General features: G+C 42.2%; 1 protein-coding gene across 10 annotated transcripts in view; it reads right to left on the reverse strand.

Annotated features, from left to right (window-relative positions):
• ENOX1 (ecto-NOX disulfide-thiol exchanger 1) overlaps positions 1–24,204 on the reverse strand; it is a 555,654-nt gene that overhangs the window by 201,083 nt on the left and 330,367 nt on the right. For 9 of the 10 annotated variants that reach the window (XM_078433342.2, XM_078433340.2, XM_078433335.2 and 6 more), the window contains 2 exons: positions 7,004–7,147; positions 6,008–6,145 (listed from right to left, as the gene is read on the reverse strand). In XM_078433342.2, coding sequence (XP_078289468.1) covers positions 6,008–6,145; positions 7,004–7,147 — 282 coding nt within the window. The remainder of the gene's footprint in view (positions 1–6,007; positions 6,146–7,003; positions 7,148–24,204) is intronic. The other variant, XM_078433328.2, reaches the window with a different exon arrangement.

The raw sequence follows: 24,204 nt of genomic DNA on the forward strand, positions 1-24,204 counted from the left end.
TCCATCGTGTTGGAAGATTTTGAGATCAGGAAATAAAATTTCAAAAAGTTTAGAGAAAAGCAAGGTAGAAGCTCATGGCCAGAGAATATCCAGGCAATATTACCAATCCCCACGTAGTCCTGGGCAAGAAACTTAAAAACCGGGGACTCAGCTGCTGAGTTTTCAGCTCTTCCAACTGATGATCATAACTTTGGAAAAGAAGCTGGGATATATAGGAAGGGAGGAGCTGGTCACACAGATGGTGTCAAGGCTCATGATCTGATATTCCGGATTTGGGCTGATGACACCCATGGCGGGGGCTCCTGGAAAGTGACAACACGGATCAGAGAAAACTGGGAAGAAGGCTTTAGGCAAACTCTTGACCACGAGAGAATTATTTGGAAACCTGAGGTTAGGTAGTAACACTATTCAGTGAAAACATAACCCAAGCCGTGTGCCAGATCATAGACAGGATATCAGAAACAGCATAGAGAGACAGATGGTAGTGGAAAAGGATGTCCCCAGCTGATGGTGGAAATCTGGTTTACATGGCTATTCTGGTGTCTCATGAGATGCCAAGAGATTTTTTTTTTAAGCTAAATTAAGTTTGGGGAAGCCCGCATGCTACATACTACTCTTTGAAAGTATACATTGGATACGAGCATAGTAAAGACTTTGAAGAAACTCACAAAGAAAGCAACCTACCTGTTTTATTTTATTTTAAGTTTATTTATTTTGAGAGAGAGAGGGGTGAAGAGGCAGAGACAGGGGAAAAGGCAGAGAGAGAGAATCCCAAGCAGGCTCCGCATGGCCTGCACGGAGCCCAACGTGGGGTGGGGCTTGACCTCGGGGACTGTGAGATCATGACCTGAGCCTAAACCAAGAGTTCAATGCTCAACTGACTGAGCCACCCAGGTGCTCTGCAACCCACCTGTTTTCATTTTATTTTAAATGTTTATTCAATTTTTTTTGAGAGAGACAGAGTGTGAGTGGGGGAGGGGCAGAGAGAGAGAGAGGGAGACACAGAATCTGAAGAAGGCTCAGGCTCCAAGTTGTCAGCACAGAGCCCGACACAGGGCTCAAACCAAGGAACCATGAGATCATGACCTGAGCCGAAGTCTGACACTTAACTGACTGAACCGCAATCTACCTATTTTAAACCCAGAGTTTGCCTTGGCTATTAGACCACATAAATACTTATATGACATCCACTTTACCTAACAACCCCAGGGCACTGGTGTTCTAACAGATCAGTTTAGAAAACCTAGATCTCTATCAATGCACAAAGTGTTGAAATGCACAAAATTAAAAGTTCCACAAAACTAAAAGTAGGAGGAATAAAATAAACATGAAACAATAATATAAGGAGGTAAATATTATGCTATAGATAAACCAAGACATTGAAGTATAGGATTTAGGGCTGGAGTAAAACACCATAATGGTATATTTTAGATAAAAGAAACTGATTCAATATGATGATCTTAAGCAGCACATGATAGGAAGAAGGTAGCCAGGCAAGTTCATGAGCATGGGGCTGGAATCATGGTGGGAACACGGGGGGATGGTAGAGGGGAAGGAAACGGAAGAGCTGTAACTGTGGAAGCCACAATAACACATCAGAAAGGTGCAATGGGACAGTGGTGGGTGATCTGATCTTCCGGGAAAACTTTTTGATAAAAGCAGAGGATGTGAAAAACGTGTGCCTTCCTTCCTTTGCTGATAATTTTAATCTCTCAATAAACAGAAGTACTGGTGGAGAATGGGATTGGGTGTCAGTTCAGTTTTAACAAACATGGGAAGAGTAGTTGGTCATTTAGAAATATCAGAAACTTTGGGAGAAGGCCAAGTGCTTGTAAAATCCAGCCTCTCCATAATCCTGTCAGAGACATTTTAGAGGGGATTTCTTGGAAGGAAGCCTACACTAAATAATCTTTAAGCCCCTTCTGAGACAGTAAAGACTGCCTCTCACATTCCACAGGCACCCCGAAGAATTCCAGAGGCGGCTGCATGTGAACTGAGCAGGAAACAGCCGTCTGTGACTGCCTTGAAAGAAACAAACAGCATTACCCATGCAGTCCAGTAAAAAGAGCATAAGAGATGTCATATAAATACTCCATAGAGCTGGAAGGACTGAGACAATGTGGTGCTGGAATAAAGATAGATCAGGGGTACAGAACAGATACTTCAAACATGGGATAAAAATATGCATAAGAATGGAATGTTTGATAAAAGATAAAAAAGATAGGTAAAAAAGATAAAAGTAAGCCAATGGAGGCCCAGAAAACTGGGAATACATATCAACTTCTACGGTGGGACAAGCCTTTTCGTATTTAGAAATGGAATAAAGAACACATAAAGGAAAAGTTAAACATATTTTTAAAAAAAAAAACAACATTAAGAGGCAAAAAAACAGACTATATAAGTGTTTTTAGGAAATATGAATTCCAAAGATTAAAATGCTTAATAATAAATAACCAAATGTAAACCAAAAAGGTTTGAGCTCTGTGTGATAAATGGATACAGTATGAAAGTAATCTATTTACAAAAGAGGAAGTACTAATAACAGAGGAGGTAAATAATTTACAAAGGGTAGATATAAAAAAAAATGAGGGCAAAATCATAGGATGCCATCTTTACATATCAAATTAGCAAATAAATATTAAATACATACACATATTTTGGAAATTAATGGCCCAGCATTTAACAAGAAACTTTCAAATGTTCGTTTCTTGTGATCTGCTAGTTTTACATACAGGAGTCTATCCAAGGACAGTAATTCTAACTGCTGAAAAGCTCTATGCATGGAAATGGTTCACATAATATTACCTGTTTTAAAAAATGAGCAACAAAGGAAGGAAGGAATAAGAGTTAATAGTTAATGAATGCTTTCTACGTGTAGGTGCTATGTGGTTATCGCATGTAAACTATCATATTAAAATCTCGCAACAGTCCCATGAACTAGACATAATCACCATTTTACAAAAAAAGGTAACATGCTTCTCTATGTGCTTGAAGAGATTAAATTCTCCAAACAAACTTGCCTTCTAAGAGTGAAACAATGGAAACAGCCTAAATGTAAACACTAGGCTGGTTAAATAAATTGGAGGTGTTAATAAAAATACACACTAGAGTATTTAATGTGATGAAAATGTTTCCGTGGAAAAAAGACTGGAAGAAACTGCAGACACACTAAGTGAATAAAACAGAACCCGACCCTGAGAAAGTGTCAACAAACGGGGTCAGCGGGAGCCCCGAGGAACCACGTGAAGTACAGTTCACCTGGCAGAATGCAGAAATGACGAAGGGACACCCAGGAAGGCCCTGAGAGGCTCGAAAACAGTTGAAGCAGTCTGGCTAGTACAGGAGATAGAGAACGTAATGCAGGGCAGATACGGTAAATCTTCTATAACGAGCAGGGGCTGTAATTCTTTTCATGGTAAGTTGCCGGGAAAATCATAAATTGGTCATGGTTAAAATGTCACAAGACTCAAAATCATAAAGAAAAAATAATGAATTATTGAGGTTGTGGCTTAGTCTGGAAGTTACACAACATTTTCTGACACAAGTGGGAGGTGGAGACAAGAGCAATTTCTGCTAGATAAGCATTTCAATTAGGCAGTTGGGAAAATTTGGGTGGAAAAATGCAAATCTTTACTCTCGAGTTAGTAGATGGAAGTATCTGCCTGGGTAAGCTTTTGGGAAAAGGGGTCTGGATCAACGCATGTTCAGACCATAGAAAATGTCACTGCTTGGCCAAAATGAACAAAGCAGGAGACTATAGATGCTGGAGACGATGTGGAGAAACGGGAACCCTCTTGCACTGTTGGTGGGAATGCAAATTGGTGCAGCCGCTCTGGAAAGCAGTGTGGAGGTTCCTCAGAAAATTAAAAATAGACCTACCCTATGACCCAGCAGTAGCACTGCTAGGAATTTATCCAAGGGATACAGGAGTACTGATGCATAGGGGCACTTGTACCCCAATGTTTATAGCAGCACTCTCAACAGTAGCCAAATTATGGAAAGAGCCTAAATGTCCATCAACTGATGAATGGATAAAGAAATTGTGGTTTATATCCACAATGGAGTACTACGTGGCAATGAGAAAGAATGAAATATGGCCCTTTGTAGCAACATGGATGGAACTGGAGAGTGTGATGCTAAGTGAAATAAGCCATACAGAGAAAGACAGATACCATATGGTTTCACTCTTATGTGGATCCTGAGAAACTTGACAGAAATCCATGGGGGAGAGGAAGGAAAAAAAAGAGGTTAGAGTGGAAGAGAGCCAAAGCATAAGAGACTCTTAAAAACTGAGAACAAACTGAGGGTTGATGGGGGGTGGGAGGGCGGGGAGGGTGGGTGATGGGTATTGAAGAGGGCACCTTTTGGGATGAGCACTGGGTGTTGTATGGAAACCAATTTGACAATAAATTTCGTATGTTGAAAAAAAAATTAAAAAAATGCAAAGAAAGCATGTGACAAAAAAAAAAAAAAGAAAACGTCACTGCTGCACATATATACACAGCACGCACCAGACTAATCCTCAACTTAACGTGAGTTTTATACTTTGGAGAATTTCATAAATATCCTAAGAATACTGTTTTGTAACTCAGTATCTGACTCTCTTTTTTCTGTCTCCCACTTGTCGCTGTCTCCTGTCTTCTCTCCTGTTCTTTCTTGTGATATTAAAAAAAACCCCTATGTATATATTCACATATATGCACGTGTGCATGTACATATATATACATATATATGTACAGGTACACACACACATAAAACTTACTGTAACTAGTTTAGAATTTCCTATCTATGGCCACTATTGAAAAACAATAAAAACAACAAAAACAAACAAATGCTTGGTCAACTCAGCACAAAATACACAGGTTTGTGGGGGCGGAAACTACCTCTCCAATGGCGACTGCTTTCTACTTGGTGCATACCATCTACCCTCATCTGACTTGACGGGCAAAAGTGAATTGTTCCTCTGACGTAACAATGACCATAACATAATAACTGACTGTCACCTCTCCATTGGAAATTCTGGGAGGGCAGGGACCATGCCTGGTTTGTTTATAGCTGGAGCACCCACACCAGGACAGTAACTCAATAAATGTTTGTTGAATGAACAAATGAGCAAATGAGCGGATACTGCAAGTTTTATGTATCTTTCCGGACAGCCCAAGTCCTACTCTTCTGAGAATATCTTCTCTTAGAGCCCCAGTGATTGACCCTTCTGGAAATTACTACATTATTGGCCTGTGTTACCACTTCACACCTGATTCTACACATTATTCTAATTGCTGGGTTTTGTTGTTGTTGTTGTTGCTGTGCTTTGCAATTTAGGGAGACATGGTCCTCAGGAACACTTATGTATGTATATATCTATTCTCTTCCCTGGAGTATTTGTTCCACAGCACACGGAAAGTCCTCAATAAAGATGTATTAAATTAAATGATGAAATCTTTTAAACGGCCTTCTACTTGGGGACATTTCTAAACATCTTCCCTATTGAATGCATCGTATTATGATTCCAAAGAGTGACGGGAAAAATGTGGACTAGTGTCAGTTGAGTTGAATTTCTAGTTCTGCCACCGCAGTGCTGGAAAAGCCACCTGAATGCTGGCCCTCTGTTTCCCCGTCTTTGAAATGTGAACATTCATAAGCAAACAAACAATATCCACCTGCCTCAAAAAGACGACTGTGGAATCAGATGGCATAATGTAGGTGAAGGAGTTTTGCAAATTACAAAGCAAACGTTAGCTCTTCTATTTAGCAATTTAAAACATGAAATTGATATCGCAATGCCACAGATGATATATATTACACATGGCTTTTTCTGAGAATAGCTGTCGGGCAGGAGAGCAAGGTGATGAGGAAAAGAATCTCAAGCACAACCTGCCAGACAAATCCCAGTCATAAACATGCCCCATGTTGACTATGCTCAACACTTGCGTGTGGGTAGATTACTGGACACCTGTCACCAACACCCTTTGGTACTGCTGCGAAGTACCTTGAAACCCAAGCTTACCAGACACAAGCTGCTGTCCAGGCAACCCCACGGGAACCATGCCCAAGTTATTCATGGCGGTGGCCCAGGCTGTGGGATCGGTCACGGACATGTTGAGCTGGGTTGTGTCTATCGCTATACTCCCCAAACCATCAGCTGCTGCGGGGAAAAACAAACTGTGACTTCCAGTCAAAAGGCAAGAGTGTTTGTTTTAAAGGAGATCACATTGCTAGAGATGCGAGACTTCACTTAGCACATTCCCCAACCACGCGAAAATAAAGCACTGTAATCTACAGCAATGTTTTCTCCAGACGTAAACATAAAGGGTTTCCAAATACATTCCGGGAGGAAACTTAATGACATGTAGTTTGTGTTACACACAGCATGCCATTAAGGAAGCACTCCTGGAAAAAAAATGGAGGAACTGCTTCTTTCTCTTAGTGAGACAACATGAGTTAAGTTCTAAGGTGGAGAGGCAGAACAGGACCACTCCTTTAGTAAGGGGGAAAAAAAAGTCAATTGGTTCAGTAGACTAAAAATAAACGCCATCATCTATTTCTGAGTAGAATTTTGGAGCAGGCACACCTTCCAGCTATTTAACAGAATTTTTAAAAACAGTCGCCAAGCAGCGACTCAGTTCGGTCCTAACTGAATTTATCAGGGTTACCTTGTAACATACTCTTTCCTTTCTAAGCTTTTTGTATCATTCCATTATGGAAATGCAGGTGTCTGCTTAAGATGACTCTTCCAAAATATTTCTTATAAGTTCAAGACTTTCGTCAAAACCAAATAAACAAATAAATAACATTAAAAACAAAGAGCACAGGGCCAGAAAAAAAAAACTCAGCAAAACATGTGAAATTTGACTTAATGATTTTTGATGTATGCTAGTCCCATGGCCCGGTTTCTTTAAGGATTCCAGGTTCCCGGTTCAATGCCTATTTACCGCCCGGCAAGCTCTTCCCCTAAGAACTCACAACGCCTTGTTTGTGTCCTGGGCGGGCCACTGGCATTTACCTGCAGCCATCATCTGAGGAAGCTGCTGGGGACACCGGCTGATGCTTTCCACGCCACCTGCATCTACGACTGAACTATGAGCATCCTTGGGGGCAGGTGCGCTCTGATGGCTGAGTGCAGGTTCCCCACGGAGGTCATCGGATTCTGCAAAAGGGGAGAGGAGGGTGGTGAGAGATCACGACAGTTAGTTGAGGGATCCTTTGAGGAAAACACTGTTGTCTGGGCAAAAACCAATGAACAACAAAGGACAACTTCCAGTCACAGACTGAGACTCAGGGAGGGGCTGCTTCCTGAGCCCCAGGCGGCCCAGCCGGTCCCTGCCTAGGTTTGCCCTGGGTGCGCTGGGCGGGCCAGCTGTCAGCTCACCTAGAGCCACGCTGCCTGAATAAGCAGCCCCTTGTGCAAGCGGCCAGGGCCTTCCTTGCCTCCTACTGAAGAGACTTCACAGACGGGGCTTATCAGCCCCGGCACAGCCTCTTCCACTCACTACACATCAATGGAGAGGGCAGACTCGGGGCTAAATATGATTTTCTTTAAGTTAAAAAATTAATTGATGTTGTTATTTTGGAAGACGGTCGTCTGTGAAATGTATTCGGGGGGGGGGGGGATGGAGGGCAGAGGAAGAGAAAAGCAAGGAGCTATTCGCCGTGAAGCTGGTAAAGGAGTGCGCCCAGATTACAATAGCCAGCAGAGGCAGAGGGAAAGAATAGTGCGCCTCTCATAAAAGAAGATGGAGAGGATGTTGGGGCAGCAAAGAGACACAGTTGTTTCTTTTATTTCTATGAAGATAAATTGAACAGGCCACAGTTTGTTGGGTCTGGGTTTTCCCTAGCCTCACAGCGCACACGCACACACACACGCACACACGCAAACACACATACATCTATATGCACATATTTTTGTTAAACTTTCCAAAGCACCCTTCTAGTAAAAACAAATAATAAAGCATTAAATAAAGCTGCAAAGGAAAGGGTCCCTCTATAGCCCGCTATTTATAAAATAACCTTCCCCCCATCCTTAAAAATGCAAAAACATAGCATTCATACATACAGAGTGTTTTTCATGCACACGTATTTTAAGTGCACATTCGGCAGTTCAAAACTGAAAGGCAAAACATACTGCTTACGTGTGGGATCTGCGAAGTTTGAATTTTAAGTGGATTTGTTGTAACAGTTTAATGATTTCTTTTTATTTAGGTATAAACTTAGAAGTTTTTCTAACCCACGCTATTGGGTATTTTAGAATTAGATATGACGGTCTGTTTGTGTGTGTCTAGTGCACACTTTATGAGTATAAGTTTAGTTCAAATGGAAGCTCAGATTTCAGTATTTCAAGGAATAGGTGGGTGATAGCAAATTGTTTCCATAGTCTCCACAAACACCTAGCCCTCGACCGGAGGGGCACATGAGATGGTGGGGAATATTTTCCAATAGCTTGTTGGCAGATGATACATCATCATTCAATAGAAAATGATTCCAACTTTGAGAGCAAACTGCACTCAAGACAAATGCTTTATACCTTGCAATGAAACTCACCTACCCATGGGGCGCCTGGGCGGCTCAGTCAGTTTAAGTGTCCGACTTTGGCTCAAGTCATGATCTTGCAATTCATGGGTTTGAGCCCCCAACGTGGGATTCTGTGCTGCCAGCTCAGAGCCTGGAGCCTGCTTCGGATTCTGTGTCTCCCTCTCTCTCTGCCCTTCCCCCACTCATGCTCTGTTTCTCTCTCAAAAATAAACAAACACTAAAAAATTTAAAAAAACCCAAAAACTCTACTACCCAAATGAATTGAGACCTTGTTCACTTGTGGTGAATCAATTATTCACCACGGCAATGGATGCCATCAGACAACGTTCTCACCATAGAAAATGAACTCAGGAACAAATACATAACAGATCTAAATGTCTGCCCTTTGGCTACCCACACACCAGCCATATTTCTATGATGAAACCTCACAGCACTTTCCCCTGTCTACCTCCAACCAGTTCAGATCACCACAGCAGAGTCTGGCTAGACTGTTCATTCTTTTGTTCAAATGGCCATGGAGTAGAGTTGTTTCAGATCGTTGCAAGGTCACCATTTGTCTTACTTATCTCCCTAAATGAAGTTTAGTTGGCTGGCTTCCTTCCAGCCTGGGTTCTCTCCAAATGGGCATTAATCACAACTTTCTGTCCAATGAGTCTGCAGTTCTGGAATATTACATCAAAGAACATCCCTTTACTTTGTAGGCTTTACAACTGGTACCTGACCTGTCATGTTTCCTTGCCTTTTTGCAACAGTATTTTAGGGATGCCGTTAGCTTTCCATGGCTCTATAACTGTCTGTTCCAAAGGCAGTTTTCTCCTCAGTGATTATAGTGTCACATGGGGGCATCAAACGTCCCAGGGGCCCATAGTGCCCACCCACACTTTCATGCCTACCCTAAACTAATGCTGTTCCATTGGGAACAGTAATGAACTGTTACCGTGTCATACAACAAATAAAAAACAAACAAAAAAAGTCATTGCTTTGTTGGCAAGATGTAAGATGGAAACCTGAATTTATCCCCTAATGAGACTCTGTGACACTTAATTTATTACATGCCTTCAATCTACCAACCAATGGTTTCAATGTCATACAACTTCATGTAGCTGCCATGTACCTAGAATGGTGACTCCACAGTAAGTTGTATCACCTCTTAGGCATTTCCAAGAGTCTCAAGGAAGCCAGGCAATTTTTTAAAGAAATGTAAATTTCCTTGATGCTTGGAAGAAAGATGATATTTTAAATTAATTACTACCTAGTAATTTATGAATGGTTGCAAGAGTAATTTTTATACTCTCCTAACATCTATCGTTCCTATTGAATACCTGCCTCTTTACATGACTCAAAGCCATAATGCCTAATTTATCATTCAAATCCATTTCTCTGCCTTAGTTTTCTTATTTCTAAACTATAGAAAAGATTGATCATGTTAATGGTGTTTACTTACACACAGAGATGTGGGGAGTTAAAAAATTATAGCTAATAAAGCACTTGGAATATAGTAGATGCTAATTATTATTATTTTATTTGGAAGTGTAGTGTTTCTATGAAGGTACCCTGGGATCTCAGTGTTCTATGGGATAATTATGTAATTAATTCTAAAACAGCGAGTAACACTTGATATTTCTAAAAGTAAGCACTGCCCTAGTTTTCTATGCCACACCTAAATTGTAGCAGAATATTTCTTTATTTTCCACAAATCCTTTATAAAATAATACAATGTGAATTAAAAGATGTATGAATTTTCTTCTCTAGGCTATTCTTCTGTTTATGCAACTATGAAAGCTTTCAAGAAACTGATGACTAATTGTGAAATTAGCAGTTTGAATTTACAGCTTTTAGTAAGACAAGATCATCACAAAACCAATCGGATGTACAAAATGCCAAGGTTAATAATACAGCACTGTCCAGGGTTCAGATGAAATCTAACCTGTTCTTTGTTAAGGTATATGCACATGCAAAATCTCCTACCCAATTTCATAACTGTGCAACAAGATCGATTTATGCTCAGGATTTCACCGGGCTACGTCAACAGGGCAAATAATTTCTGAAACTCACCAAGCCTATGAAAATACTATTTTCCCCCATTCCTCCCTCAAAAGAAACAAACAAACAGACAAACAGCACAGCTTTTCTCACTGTAAATAACACAACTCTTGCTAACCCTGTCCAACTTTCACATGTTCCAAGGACACACACACACGCTATGAATAATAAAACCCATCTGTAACTGTCCACAAAGCATAGATTGCTATAAAATGGGGGTACAGATGAGTTAAGTATTGAAATTTTATTTTTTAAAATTTAACAGAATGATTTTGTTTGATGTTAAGTAAATAATATATACTTATATGTTATTTATATGTAATAATTATATATAATTATAGTATGTTTATACATTTATCAAATATATTTAAAACTATATATAAACTGTATGTGTATATATACACACACACACACACACATATGTTTTTCAAGTGAATTCAGTCATAGAAGAAAGGAAGGAAACTAAAAAGGAAAATAAAAAGAGAAAGAAGGAAATAACAAAGGAACAAAGGAATAAACTTCAGTTCCAGGGTCTAATTCCAAAGGCTGGAGGTTTGAAAACTAAAGAACACAAAAGGGGAAATTGTTGTTGGAAACTAGAACACAGACGAATTTAAAGTGTCAAAGAAAGACAATTTTTAAAAATGTTAGATCCTTCCAGATAAGCTTTTGGTGCACGTAACACGTCATTCTTCACGATCTAAGATTCCACACCTCCCTGGCAACCAATGTGGGGCCATCATCAGGTTACCGGGATGCTCCCCTTTTGTGAGGCTTCTTACAGCTGTTCTTTGAATGAGCTAAAATCTATAAATAACAGCATCTCCAGACCCATTAAACAGTACGTTAGTGTAATAAAGGCACATACATACATATATGCTAAAGAAGTGATATCATTGGAAGAAAGGAAAAATTTCCATTTGGCACATACTACAGAGGAAAGAAAGCAGGTCTGGCCGTTTCTCAAACACAAAATATCATTAAGGATCTGAGCTTGCATCCTCCATTTTTTCCATTCTGTCTAGCAGCCAGTTTTAAAGTCATTCTTCCATGTTAGGGAGGAAATGGTCACTGAATGGATGATAAGGTTTTACCCAAGACATGTCTGTCTTTGAAAAACTCAACATTGAGAAAGAGAGAGAGACAGACAGTCAGAGGCAGAGACAGACAGAGAATATGAATGAGAGAGAAGGTTTCCTCTGAAATCATGAAATCAAACAAAATTACCAAATTTGCCAGAGACAACTCAACCAGCATGGGCATGAGAGGTAGATAAAGTCCTTGGACGCATTACATTTTTAAGTGTAGAGAAATGACAGAGGTAAAATTACTTTGTTTTCAGGAAATCGATTCTTTTAAAAAATATCACATTTTATATTTCTAAATTGAACAAAATAATAAAAGAGAAAGCTTGAGACCTTAGGGATAAAGTATTTCTTTTTCCGTTAAAGACAGAAAAGGAAATAGGACCAGATACTACTATGATAATATGTAATTTCAAAGTCTGTATAGAGGCAAGTTTTAAAATACAGGAGCTTCCACACTTCGATTATTTCAGCTTTTCTGAGAAGGGCAATATTATACCTGAAGGCTGTTTATGAAACATGTAATGGGTCAACTCATACCTCCCATTGATGGATACCCATCAACCACATACACAATATGTTGTCAGACGTTGTTTTCTACCTTCCAAAATACATCTAGCATAGGGAAAGTTATCATTGCTGACTCTGCTGCTGAGTGAATTATTAAAGGAAGCAATCTCATCCATAAACATAGGCCTGGATCCATTAAAACGAGAAGAGTCTCACTTTCAGCAAAGCTTTTTCTAACGCCCTGAGGATTCAGGACAACCACACCCAGGTTCATAGAATATCAAGGTTCAAACCCTAGAGTTCCTTAATTCCAGCTTCCCCCAGATGTGGAAGTCCCCAAAATGTTACTGGCAGGAAACTGTTTCAGCCTTAACAGTTCACACATTCACCCTTCAGCTGAGCCCTTGTGGGGAAAATAAGCTCTTGAACTCTGCTTCTGCAACCATGTGTGGCCCTGAGAAAGGGACTCTTCTGTCCCCTGAACAGGGACATTGAGGCATAACTGCCAATCAAGTAAATCTCAGACAAGTTTATGAAAGTAAATATGCACACATTAGAGAATTCGCATTTTCCCTCACCTGACAAGTTTGTTTTCTGTTTGCATTCTCTGTTCTGAAGTTCCCAAACAGTCCTACTGAAGAGACAAAGTAAATACAATGCTATAACTACACAGAAGCTTCGATTGAGATGGCAAAGATGTGGGCTGCAGAGAAAGAGCAACGCAGAGACCAGGGGAAAGAGTCCTTTTAGAAGACGGGTAACACCTCCGAAATAGACTTTAGGTAGATTTCAGGCTTCGAAGATACATTCCTCAAAAGCGTGAGGTCTATAAACCATGGACACTGCCAATGATCAAAGAACAATTTTTAATGCATGTATAGTGTAGGTCACATGCTGGTCTTTTTGGCCACACTTACACACAGAAAGCAATTTCTGTAAACATTATTATCTTCTTATATAAGGGAAAGCAGACAGTATCATTCTATAATTTGTGCTCTTTTGTACTCAGTTTTTTCATTACATACTCATTTTATACCTTGACCCAACCATGAAAAACATATTAAGCTACAAAGTGGAACATTTTAATTGTAGTGAGTGAATAACTGAGCCTTAAATGGCTGCAAACTCTGGTAAATGAATGATCTGTTTTCAAAAAAAAAAAAAAAAAAAAAAGCTTGATTAGAGCTCTTTAATCTATGGAAATCTACCTGCAATAAAATCCAGATCAGATCCTGACCAGCCTGAGCCAGTTGCCCATCCTGTTTAACATTTCTCCTAGTAGGGTCACAAACAACGTGTTGGTTACTCTTTAAACTAATGTGCTCTTAATGATGCCTTTGCAACACGACGGATGAAGTATTACCCTGCAGTCATGATCGCCCCAGGTATTCCAGACTCAGCAGGGACACCCCGCCTCCAGTGGGGTGCCCTGGACCAGAGACCTTGTTTTCTGTTTCTCTAAATGACCACACACAGCCCTTGTTTATGGTCTAAAAGCAGTGAGTAGGATGGTGGGGGCCTTGGGTTCCTAGGGAGAGTCCTTTTCACTCCATGGGGAGTCATAGATGGTATGGTTACCTCGTGAAGGTGGGCTAGTTGGAGGAAATGAATGTGCAGCAAGATATCCAACTGGGAAGTTCTAGGTTGAGCAGGGAGCATTCTGGGGAAATGGGTCAAAGCTTGGGTGCCATTGGCAGTGTTCACCGAGATTCAAACGGAGGTGCTCAGAAAGAAGAAGGCCTTCTGGGCCCGAAGATATTCAGGTTCCCAAGACGAGAGGTTGGGGGGTGTACAGCAAGATGGGTCTAGCCTCTAGGGACATTCGTGACTCAGAATCTAATAGGAAGACTGTCTTAGTTCTTTCGTGGTGAAGGCTTTATGTTCTAACTGCTTTTGGAGGTCAGGATCATCCTCGGAGGTAAGGAATGACTGCACACAGTGATCTCAGCCAGGCTTCTGTGACACAGAAAGCTCCACGAAGGCTCTTGCCCCCAAAAGGGGGGCGGGATAGATGCCGATGGGAAGGTTCCAGTGCTGAAAACAAGGCTGAAGGTCCCTGAAAAATGCTGCTGCCACAGCTGTAATTCCATCCTTGCTCTCTATCTTGGTTACAGATTTCCATACAAGGGTATAAATGCGCTACCCTCCACTCTATCTTCTCCCATTAACACCCCTTCTCGCTGTCAGTAGGAGGAGATACGTGCCTCGTAAGAATGTCATACAGAAATCCTTCCGTACAAGGGGATGGCATTTGGAGGACTAAGATCCTCAAATAGAATCTTTTCTCCTACTCCAGCCTTCCAGATCAACGACTCATCTGCCCCGGGAAAGTAGCCTGTTTTTCTAACTGTGGCTGCGTTATCAGTTAGGCACTGAAGGCACAGGGTGCACAATAATCTTGGAGAGCTGAAAACGTTTCATGTCAACATACAGTAAAACATGCATCACCAAAACCAAGTACTTATTTAATGAAACACCTAGAAATTTTGTATTATGGCAACTTCTCTAGTTATCAAATTTAATAGTCACACAGACATCATTAGAGTTGAAAATCACTCGCAAGTGGGGCTTTCTCATGTTGCAAAAAAACTCCTGAGTCTGCATAATTATGCAGAAATCAGAGCTCGTTTTAAATGAGAGGAATAACTTGTAGGCAGATAACTTCAAAAGCAGAATTATAGAAATCCTGTCCAAAAGTCCTATAGACAAAATCATACTGCATGCCAGATACATTGAGTACATTGAGTGTATTTTGTATGTTAAATGCAACGTGGGGTGAGGCCTCCAAAAGCAAAGCCGAGCGGCGGCCATTCGAGTCTGCAAAAGTTTTAAAAGGCTGTTCGGAGACGTTGTCTCCTTCCTGCCTACTACGTGTGAGATAAACAAAGCTAAATTTTCCCTTTACGTTTGCCAACCTCAGTTCAGGATTAAACGCCATCCCGGTTACTTATTCACAGACGACTTACAAATTTATCGGGGGAAGGGAGGGGAGGGAGAAAAACTGACCCTAAAAAACAGATATGAGAGAAAAACATCTGGCCCGTGTTACTGAATGCAATTTCATGTTAGCTTAAAGTCATCATATTTACTTATGGTTTTATTATTTATAAAAAAGAAATTATGCGGAATGTGCTTTGTGGGAATTACAGAATATTGCGATTGCTACCACGGTTTATTATTTTCCCAGCAAGATGGCTTAAACCCAACCTAAACAAATATTTTAAATGAATCCCCACCAGCACTATCACATTTTTTTTCCCCTCTCTAGCCTTAATGAAAAAGATATCCTGCTCTTCAAGCTCTCTGATGTTCTTATTCGTGTGCAATTGTAAGTGTTACGGTTTATTATGAGATAATGTTTATTGTAAAATAATGACTCAGAAAATGCCCAGCACCCAGTGGTGGTAAAACAGCGCAGGGGATGTGAGGGCGTTTGAAAGTGGCAGCGGCTGCCAATGGCAAACATTCACCAGGCCTCGACCATTAATGCAATCAAAGTAATGACTTTATTACTTGCGTAATCAAGCAGACATGTGTTCACGTACTCGTCCAACATATCAACCTGCCACCATCTCTGCAACACAGAGAGTCTTGCTAATAACCTACAAACAAGGCAGGCACAGCAGAGACACATAATCACCATAAAACTAAATGCAGCGTCCTTTCCAGACTTCTCACGGTGTACCATCTCTGAATACGAAACTCTTCCTAACCAGAGACACCACCTTCATTCAGATACACTCCCCAAACCCTTGCTGCCGTTCTACCAGCCGACGCAACTGTCCTTTCTTTCCGGTAGGGCGATCTGCAGCGGTGGAATGCAACGACACGGTTCTTTGCCATCCGAGAGTAAACTCCAGTGTAGGTTAGGGAGATGGAAATAAATATTCCTGTAAGGACATTCTTATTTTCAAGGTATTACTATGAGCACTAATATTTGTAATGAGTTCAAAAAGCAAAGTCTGTAAAGTCAAGGGAGGATGTCATTCCCTCAGCCCTTCCCCTAGAGGCACCAACTGGGAAAAAAGCTTATTATAGAACAGTCCCACACCTTTGATCTTATGAAATATCAACCACAACCTATGAGATAGGTATCATTAGCAACTTTCTAGAAGGATGAAAAGGTTCAGGAAGTTAAGACTTTGGATCATTTACCCAAGGTTGCAAAGCTAATGAATGGCAGAACCCCAAGATTTAGTTTGTTTTCGCCCGGGCCTATGTTGTTATAGATTTGGAGAACTGAGGTTTTCCCCAACAAAGAGCCAGACTAGGAATCCCTCCTTGGTTTGACCGACTTGGTTTGACAGAGAAGTCTGGGATAAAGGGTTACTTCCATCACCCGGGGACACAGTCACTCAGCAGATCTTTATTAAATACTTGCTGAATGAAGGCAATGTGCTTGAGATCAGGAATGTAATGGTGAGCAAGACACAGACCCAGTCTTCAAAGAGTCTGCAAATTAAAAAAAGCATTAGCTTGCAGTAGCGTCGCAAACTAGATACTTTTAGGAGCTTGCCTATCATAAGAAAACAACAACAATTAGATTCTGGATACAACTATCCATTAGTGTATTGCTAGGCTTACAATAAGGAAGGACGCTCACTAAGATTCCTCCCTTCACCCCTTCGGCCCTCTGCCGACCCCCACAAAAAAGGCAGTTAGGCTAAAACCAGGAATTGCTATGAGCAGTAGGTAAACATGAAGCCAGAGTTGCTCAAAGGGAAAATGCCAGGACCAGCATTGTGCCAGGACCAGGAGACCTTGCCATGCAAGGTAGAGCCATAGTCTGAGGATCCGCTGGTAATCAAGACCTGGAAGCTCTGTTGTCTTTGCATGGCTCTTCCCCAGTCCCCAGCAGCCATGTTGACCTCTGTACTTCAGTGACAAAAGTAGGCTCAAATGTGAACAAATCAGAAATCACTGCTGGAAAACATCTCAAAGCCAATGCTTTATTGAGAAGCACATTTTTCCTAAAGTCAGAATGTTAACTGTGCATTTAGAGAAAAGGCGAATGGGGCACAGACACCTAAGATGTCTACCTACAGTTGATGTGTAGCCTTAGAGGTTAGGTTTCACCTGTGAGTAAGTCTCACAGATGTCTTGGCTCAAACTGGGCTTAACTTTGTCAAAATGCATATATTGAGGGTAAATCTGTGATCTGACCTGAGGATTTGGTGCAAGCATCGTCACCACCAAAGATGCCCAGAATGGTTACCCCTGTGTGGGTAGCTCCTATGTGTAATTTCCAACCCACCATGATTTTACTACCTAACGAAATACAATACTGACAGATAAGGATAGCAAGATGGAGAGGCTGGTCATGGCCATCTGAACTGGACGGCTGGGAGGTAAAGGAGGGTTACTATTCCTTTCCTTACCCCTTTGTGGCCACACCTCCTCTCACCCTACTTCTCTTACCTCTACCTGACATGGTGTCTCTAACACAGGCCATCTTGGTACAGTGGCAGCTGGTGACAAGGCAGGCCAGGGGTTCAACTGTCCACCATGAACAAGAGCTACAGAAGCAGGAAGTGAAGGTCCTGCGTAGCTGGGTAAAGCCATGAGCTGAGTCAACCAGAAATCCCAACTTCTAATCCCTGGTCCCAGGGATCACCGACATATTGGAGGCGCTGGAGGCCCGAGGACCTATGTTATTGTGAGACATACGCTTGAATCAAAGTCCCGCCATGGGCTTATCATCATCATCCTCATCATCATCCTCATCATCACCCTTGTGGCAGTTACTTTTCAGCTCAGTAAGGATAGACCGCACCCCCGAGAACCCAGCTGGGGACTTCCCTCTTGCTCCGGCCTCTCCTGGAAAACTACACAGGGTAGCATCATAGCAAAGCTCCTGCCACAAGTTCCCTGGGGTCCGTTCCCTGAGCTTTCCCACCTTATGCCTTCAGTTCTCATCCAGCGAGTTATTTCAGGGGCTAACACGTAATGTCCTTCGGAAGAGCTGGAAGAAAGGACTCCTCACTGGCAACGCTGTCAGATATTTTGGTAGTTAAAATCCAGATGCCTTCAGGCAGGTTCTCATAAAGGAATTCTCTCGATTTCAAAACAGCAGCAGAAACTCCACCAAGGGCAGCTTTGTGAACATGTCTTCACATCTGCTATTCCCACCTCCCCCCACCAAAAAGTGCATATCCTGGTCTTTCTGTTTTTTTTTCTACCAGTATTTTGGTTTTAATTCATTGCTGGTTCACGTGACACCGGAATAATAAATTAGGTGGCTTGACTCTGTATGTGGTAGCGGCTTGGCAGTAACATTGCCGTTTTGGTCTGTAAATTCCTGTGGTCCAGCAGATCAAACGGTGGGAAAAACTTGTAGTGGCATCTTAAACATTTTTTTTTAACATTTATTTATTTTTGAGAGACAGAGCACCAGTGGGGGAGGGGCAAAGAGAGAGGGAGACAGACTCTGAAGCAGGCTCCGGGCTCTGAGCTGCCAGCAGAGTCCGACGAGGGACTCGAACTCATGAACCGTGAGATCATGGCCTGAGCCGAAGTCGGACGCTTAACTGGCCGAGCCACCCAGGTGCCCCAAACTTGTAGTGGCATCTTAATGTCCTAATCCAATAAAGGAAATTCAGAATGATGGCTGACAACGGCAGGGACCTTTTGGATATGTTATCTGTTGTTAGAACACACACCTGGGAACCAAGCAGATGACCAGGCCATTTTAAGAAGGGCAGGAAAATTAAAGAGAAAATGTGAGTTAATACTGAAAAGGCAACGCAGGATAAAATAAAGGGTACAGTTGTGTTCTTCCCGTCAGAGCTGAATGGAGCACAAATTGTTTCTGAATTTGCAAGCTCCTTGCTGAGTTGAATTGCCAAAATAAGTTCACGTGAGGAGAAAAGGTGACTTCTAAGATAACACAATGGTTGTAAATATAAGTGAAATCCAGAAAAGTACATTTTCTCCATCCCATGTGATCACGGTTCTGTTATATGCAGTCAGGTATCCTTATTTTATACTCTCCTCTAGTATTCTTGTACTTGTATATTCTTGACCCAAATCAATGAAAGCTTATAAAGTATAAACCAACAGGGCCTCAACACGGAGGCTAACCAAAGCATTGCCTGTCTGATCCATTGCCTCCAACAGCACGCACCATGTTAACAAGTGGTTGTGTGTGGGACTTAGGTCTTGCCAATGTGGGTGGAGAGGTGTTCACCGATAGCAAGCTGCTGACTCTTCAGTTTCCTCCCTTTATCTGAAACAATCGCCCAGCTATTAGTTAATAGCACATTGGAAGTTTGCTGAGAGGGAGAGGTTGAAGTTAACAGAAGACTGTTTGCCCCTGTCCTTTTACTTTCATAAACCGAAACAAAGTCCGGAATCTCGGCATCTTTGGTCAGGAGGTTTTTCTATTTATATTCATAATTTCTTTCTTTCCTTTCTTGTTTCTTGTTTTTCCTTTTCCTCGGAGATATGGGTGTTTTAAAATTCTGATCAGAATTGGCAGTGGGAAAAGAGCTGGGGAAATAATGATACTCTAGTATTTCTGTGACACATTCACAAACCCTATGAATTTTTAACGAAGGAACAATGTCCACAATTAGATTTGAAATGAGGTTTTCTTTGTAGGCACACTTATGGTAAGTGGAGTGTGAGTGGATTTTACTTTATATTCAGTAAATGATACCAAATGCAAAAAACACCGCGATTTAATAGAAAATAAAAGCAAATTGTTGATTGTTCACAGGTCTTTTTTTCTTCTCCTAGATTTACAGAAGTGTGGCAGTTTTTAAAACTGTATTTCATTTTATTTAAACACCAATGAACTTGATGGCACAGAAAAAGTCATGACCTAATGCTGCTGTCCTTTTGTTATTGTATGGAGAAGTTTTTATTTGTCTGATTTGTTTTAAACTGTCAAAAAATTTTTTCTAAAACTTTGGGGAGAAAGGTATTACGCTTCCCCATTTACAAACTAATCATGTCAAATGAATATTAAAAAAATTAAGAGCGTAGAACATAAGGAAATAGACTGGGGTGATGGCTACTTAATTTGCATCTTGAGGCTAAAGCTTAACTCTTGTCTTCCTATGACTCAGGTTTCTAGCATCACAGAAACATACACAAACAGCTTCTATCACTGTTAGATGACATGCAAGGTGCTTCAGAATCTGCCTTCTGGTCACCTCTGCGAGCCCATTTCCTACAGTGTCCCTTCTCTTGGGGCCCCCAGGACACAGACCTCGCTTACTTTTCTTGAGCCTTCCAAGCTGGATGCTCTCTCAGTGACGGCGTGCCTGTGGTTCCTCCAGATGCCTGCACAACCACCTGCTCTCTCCCTTTAGTCCCCTCTCTGCTGAAATGTCACCCTCTGCAGACAGGCCTTCCCTGACCTACCTAAAACCAGTTCTTCCCTCCTTCTACCGGCCTTCTTTTTTTTTTTCCTCTACAGGATTTCTCAGCAACTGAGGTTATAGTACATGATTATGTCTTGATCAGTTGGTCTTCCGTAAGGGCAGGCTGACTTAAAAAAAAAAAATTGTTTTGGGCGCCTGGGGGTATAAGTCAGTTGAGCGTCCAACTCTTGATTTCGATTTCATCTCTGGTCGTGATCCCAGGGTCGTGGGACCGAGCCCTGTGTTGGGCTCTGCACTTGAGCGTGGTGCCTGCTTGAGGTTCTCTCTCTCTCTCTCTCTCTCTCTCTCTCTCTCTCTCTCACTCTCTCTGCCCCTTTCCCTGTTTATACTCTCACTTTCTTACAAAAAAGAAAAGAAAAGAAAAAAGAAAAAAAGGCACCTGGGTGGCTCAGCTGGTTAAGCGTTCGAATCCCACTCAGGTCATGATCTCACAGCTCAGGAGTTTGAGCATCGGGCTCTGTACTGACAGCTCAGAGCCTGGAGCTTTCTCCAGATTCTGCCTCTCTCTCCCTGTCTCTGTCCGTCTCAAAAATAAATAAACATGAAAACAAATTTTTTTTAAAGTTATGCTTTTTCTGCTAAGTCTCCGTCAGCCAATATAGCGCCTGGTACACGGGAGACACGCATCCTCCTTTCCCCCTACACAAATTCACTTAATAAATGTTACGAATGTGTTTGTGTACACACACACACACACACACACACACACACACACGTGCGCGCGCGTGCACCGTATTAACAATGTCTCTTATTTTCTGTGTTTCCCGATGCTTTGACGTCTACAGCCTTGCTGGTACTGGAGGGACTGTCCCCTTCTGGGGCTAGCCAATTCCTAGAGACAGCAAACAACCCACCCGAAAGCACAGTCTTCAAATGCGAACCTACCAAAGCAGAGCTCCCGTACTCAAGCGTCTCCTTTTGCGAGGGGCTCACACACCATACCGCTCCCCCCACCCCTGCCCTAATCACCCCAGGGCCAGGGTCCAGACAACTAGAGCTGAGCTAACCTCTGTACCCCAGGGCTTGCCGTAATTAATTCACACTAGTCAATCCCAAACCTGTTTACGCCGCTTCACTCATTCCTTCCCTCAGAAACCACCAGAAAGCCTCTGGCTCACGTTTGCCTCTCGCTCCCTCAGCCTCCTGACTGATCTTGGTGGCCCCGCTGTGTGGCCCAAGGGCTGTGTAGCATGCTCTCGAGGAGCCGCGAGGAACAAAATACCTTTTCACTGTAATCTTCTTGGCGTCACCAAACCTAAATAACGGCAAAGCCTACATTTTCTTTCTTTACTTATTTATTTTTAAGCTTACTTATTTATTTTGAGGGGGGCGGTGAGGGGCAGAGAGAGAGAGGGAGACAGAAAGAATCCCCAGCAGCCTCCACGTGGTCAGCACAGGGCCTGGCGTGTGGCTCGAGCTCGTGAACCATGAGATCATGACCTGAGCCGAGATCAAGAGTCCGACGCTTAACCAACGGAGCCCCCCAGGTGCCCCTAAAACCTACGTCTTAACACATACGAATTCACTGAATGCCTCAAACAAGTCAAGTTCACCGCATCATCAAGGAAAATGACAAAGCCATCACCAGGAGTCATGACTGCCCTGGGCTCATTGAGATATAAAATGACAGTGATGTTTTAAAGATTTGTATGCAATTTAGCTCTCATCTTGGCTCTGAGATTAATTTATGACTTGTTTTAGTGGTCATTGTCGTTGGCTGCTACTTTGACCTTCAAGCTTTTTGTTTTATTCGTTTTGTTTTGTTTTAGATCTAAACGCCATTATTAACTCAAGGGAACAGCCTCCTGCCTTGTACTTTTTGCCAGAGACAAATAATTAATGCTAGACACCAAATACCAATACATTGTCAATAAAGCACACACAAGTTTATTGCCTTCGAATTCAAGGAAATAATAAGTCCTCCCCATAATTTGCTGAATTATAACAAGCTTAAAAGTAGCAAGGACACGTTTCCATGACTTGAAGCACTCAGTCAGCTTTTTGATGAATGTTAGGACACAGCTGCTCTCTTTTCGTTCCAGAAAAATGTAGTTCACGTTGTTCCGTGGCCCACTGGTCAGGTGCCTTGATGGCCTCTGCTGGAACACACCTCAGGCAGGGCTAAGCAGGGGCCTGATCGGCGTGTCAGCCGTAGAAACTGATCCTGGGCAACTGACCTTTGAGTCACCCTCGCAGTGAGCTCAGAGGAATGTGCTGGGTGGTTACCCGTTACTTGCCCCTGGTCGGGAGGAAAGCCTGAGGCTGGAGTCTTTAGCACTGTAGGGATAGGCCAGAAAGGCAGAAAGACAGCCACAGGAATGGCAAAGGGAGCTTCTAGAATGAACTGAAGGGAGCCTAAGACCTGTCAGTTGCTGTCTTTGGCAGGAGGGCCCTCACTGGGATCTGATAGCCAGGGAAGCTTGCTCTCTGAGGGGAAAACCGCCACGGACCCTCCCGTCTACGCAGCTGTGTGCATGCGATCAAACTCATGCCTCCTGTACTTAGGTTACACAGCTCTGTCCAGCCCCGGCCACCCTGCTGACACCCACATACTCCCTAATAGAAACACCTGACCCTGCTTAAGGCGTGAGTAATAATAAGAGAATAATTTTCAGAAAACTTCAAAAAGGCCTTAAGACTGTGTTCACGCTCTCCGAAAACGTGCCCTCCAAATACATGCAAGGATTAGGAATTTACATCAAGGGAGACAGGAGTGCTCTCTCTAGGGCATCAGCTTTCCTTTCTCACCGGCGGCACGCTGTGCCTCCTACATGCTGTCACTCAGGGTTGCGGCCCAGAGAATGATGTACTTCCTTTTCTTCTCTATGCATCCTTCCTTCCAGACAAACATCAAAGCCCACCTCCTCCATGAAACCTTACAAGACCAGCTCTCTTTTTTTAAGGAAGTGTATTCATTTATTTTGAGAGAAAGAGAGAGAGAGAGAGAGAGTAAGAGAATTCCAAGTAGACTCCACACTGTCAGTGCAGAGCCCAACACGGGGCTCTATCTCATGAACCATGAAATCGTGACCCGGGCCGAAATCAAGAGTTGGAGGCTTAACCACCTAAGTCGCCTGTGTGCCCCACAAGATCAATTCTTTATGATTCCTTGTTCCCTCCAACTCAAGGGTGGTATGTCTGGGGGATTTAATGGGAGATGCGAAAACCATTATTTTAGTTTTTAATAGTTATGTTTACTTTTAGCCACCTTAAATTGAGGTTTTGGTGGATTAAAAAAAAAATGGTCAAATATTGGAAGTTTCACCTAGTTCGATCTAATCCGTGTCAGGAAAAAAAATGTATTAGAAGAAAACCATGGGACTTTGCTGATATTGCTGCTTAGGAAGAGGCTAAAATGGATACTTTACGGAGTCATGTATAAATCAGTATGTAAACAAATGTTCTGATGGTACAGATGTGGCAAAAAAAAAAAAAACAAAACGCTGGTGTCCACTGTCCAACTGCAAAACCGGATTTTGACAACCAGTGCTCTCTGTGCCTCTCTGGCCATTTCACAAGCCCCAATTTTTTGTGGTTATTTTCTCTGTGGGTCTACGTGTTTGTGTTTTCTCTCCAACGTTGTTTCCCAGATGTTTAAAGGCAGGGAGTAATCTGAATGATCGACCTCTTAGCATAGTACCTTGTACACA

The sequence above is a fragment of the Panthera onca genome, chromosome A1 (assembly GCF_046562875.1).
Source record: "Panthera onca isolate mPanOnc1 chromosome A1, mPanOnc1 haplotype 2, whole genome shotgun sequence".
Classification (NCBI taxonomy): domain Eukaryota; kingdom Metazoa; phylum Chordata; class Mammalia; order Carnivora; family Felidae; genus Panthera; species Panthera onca.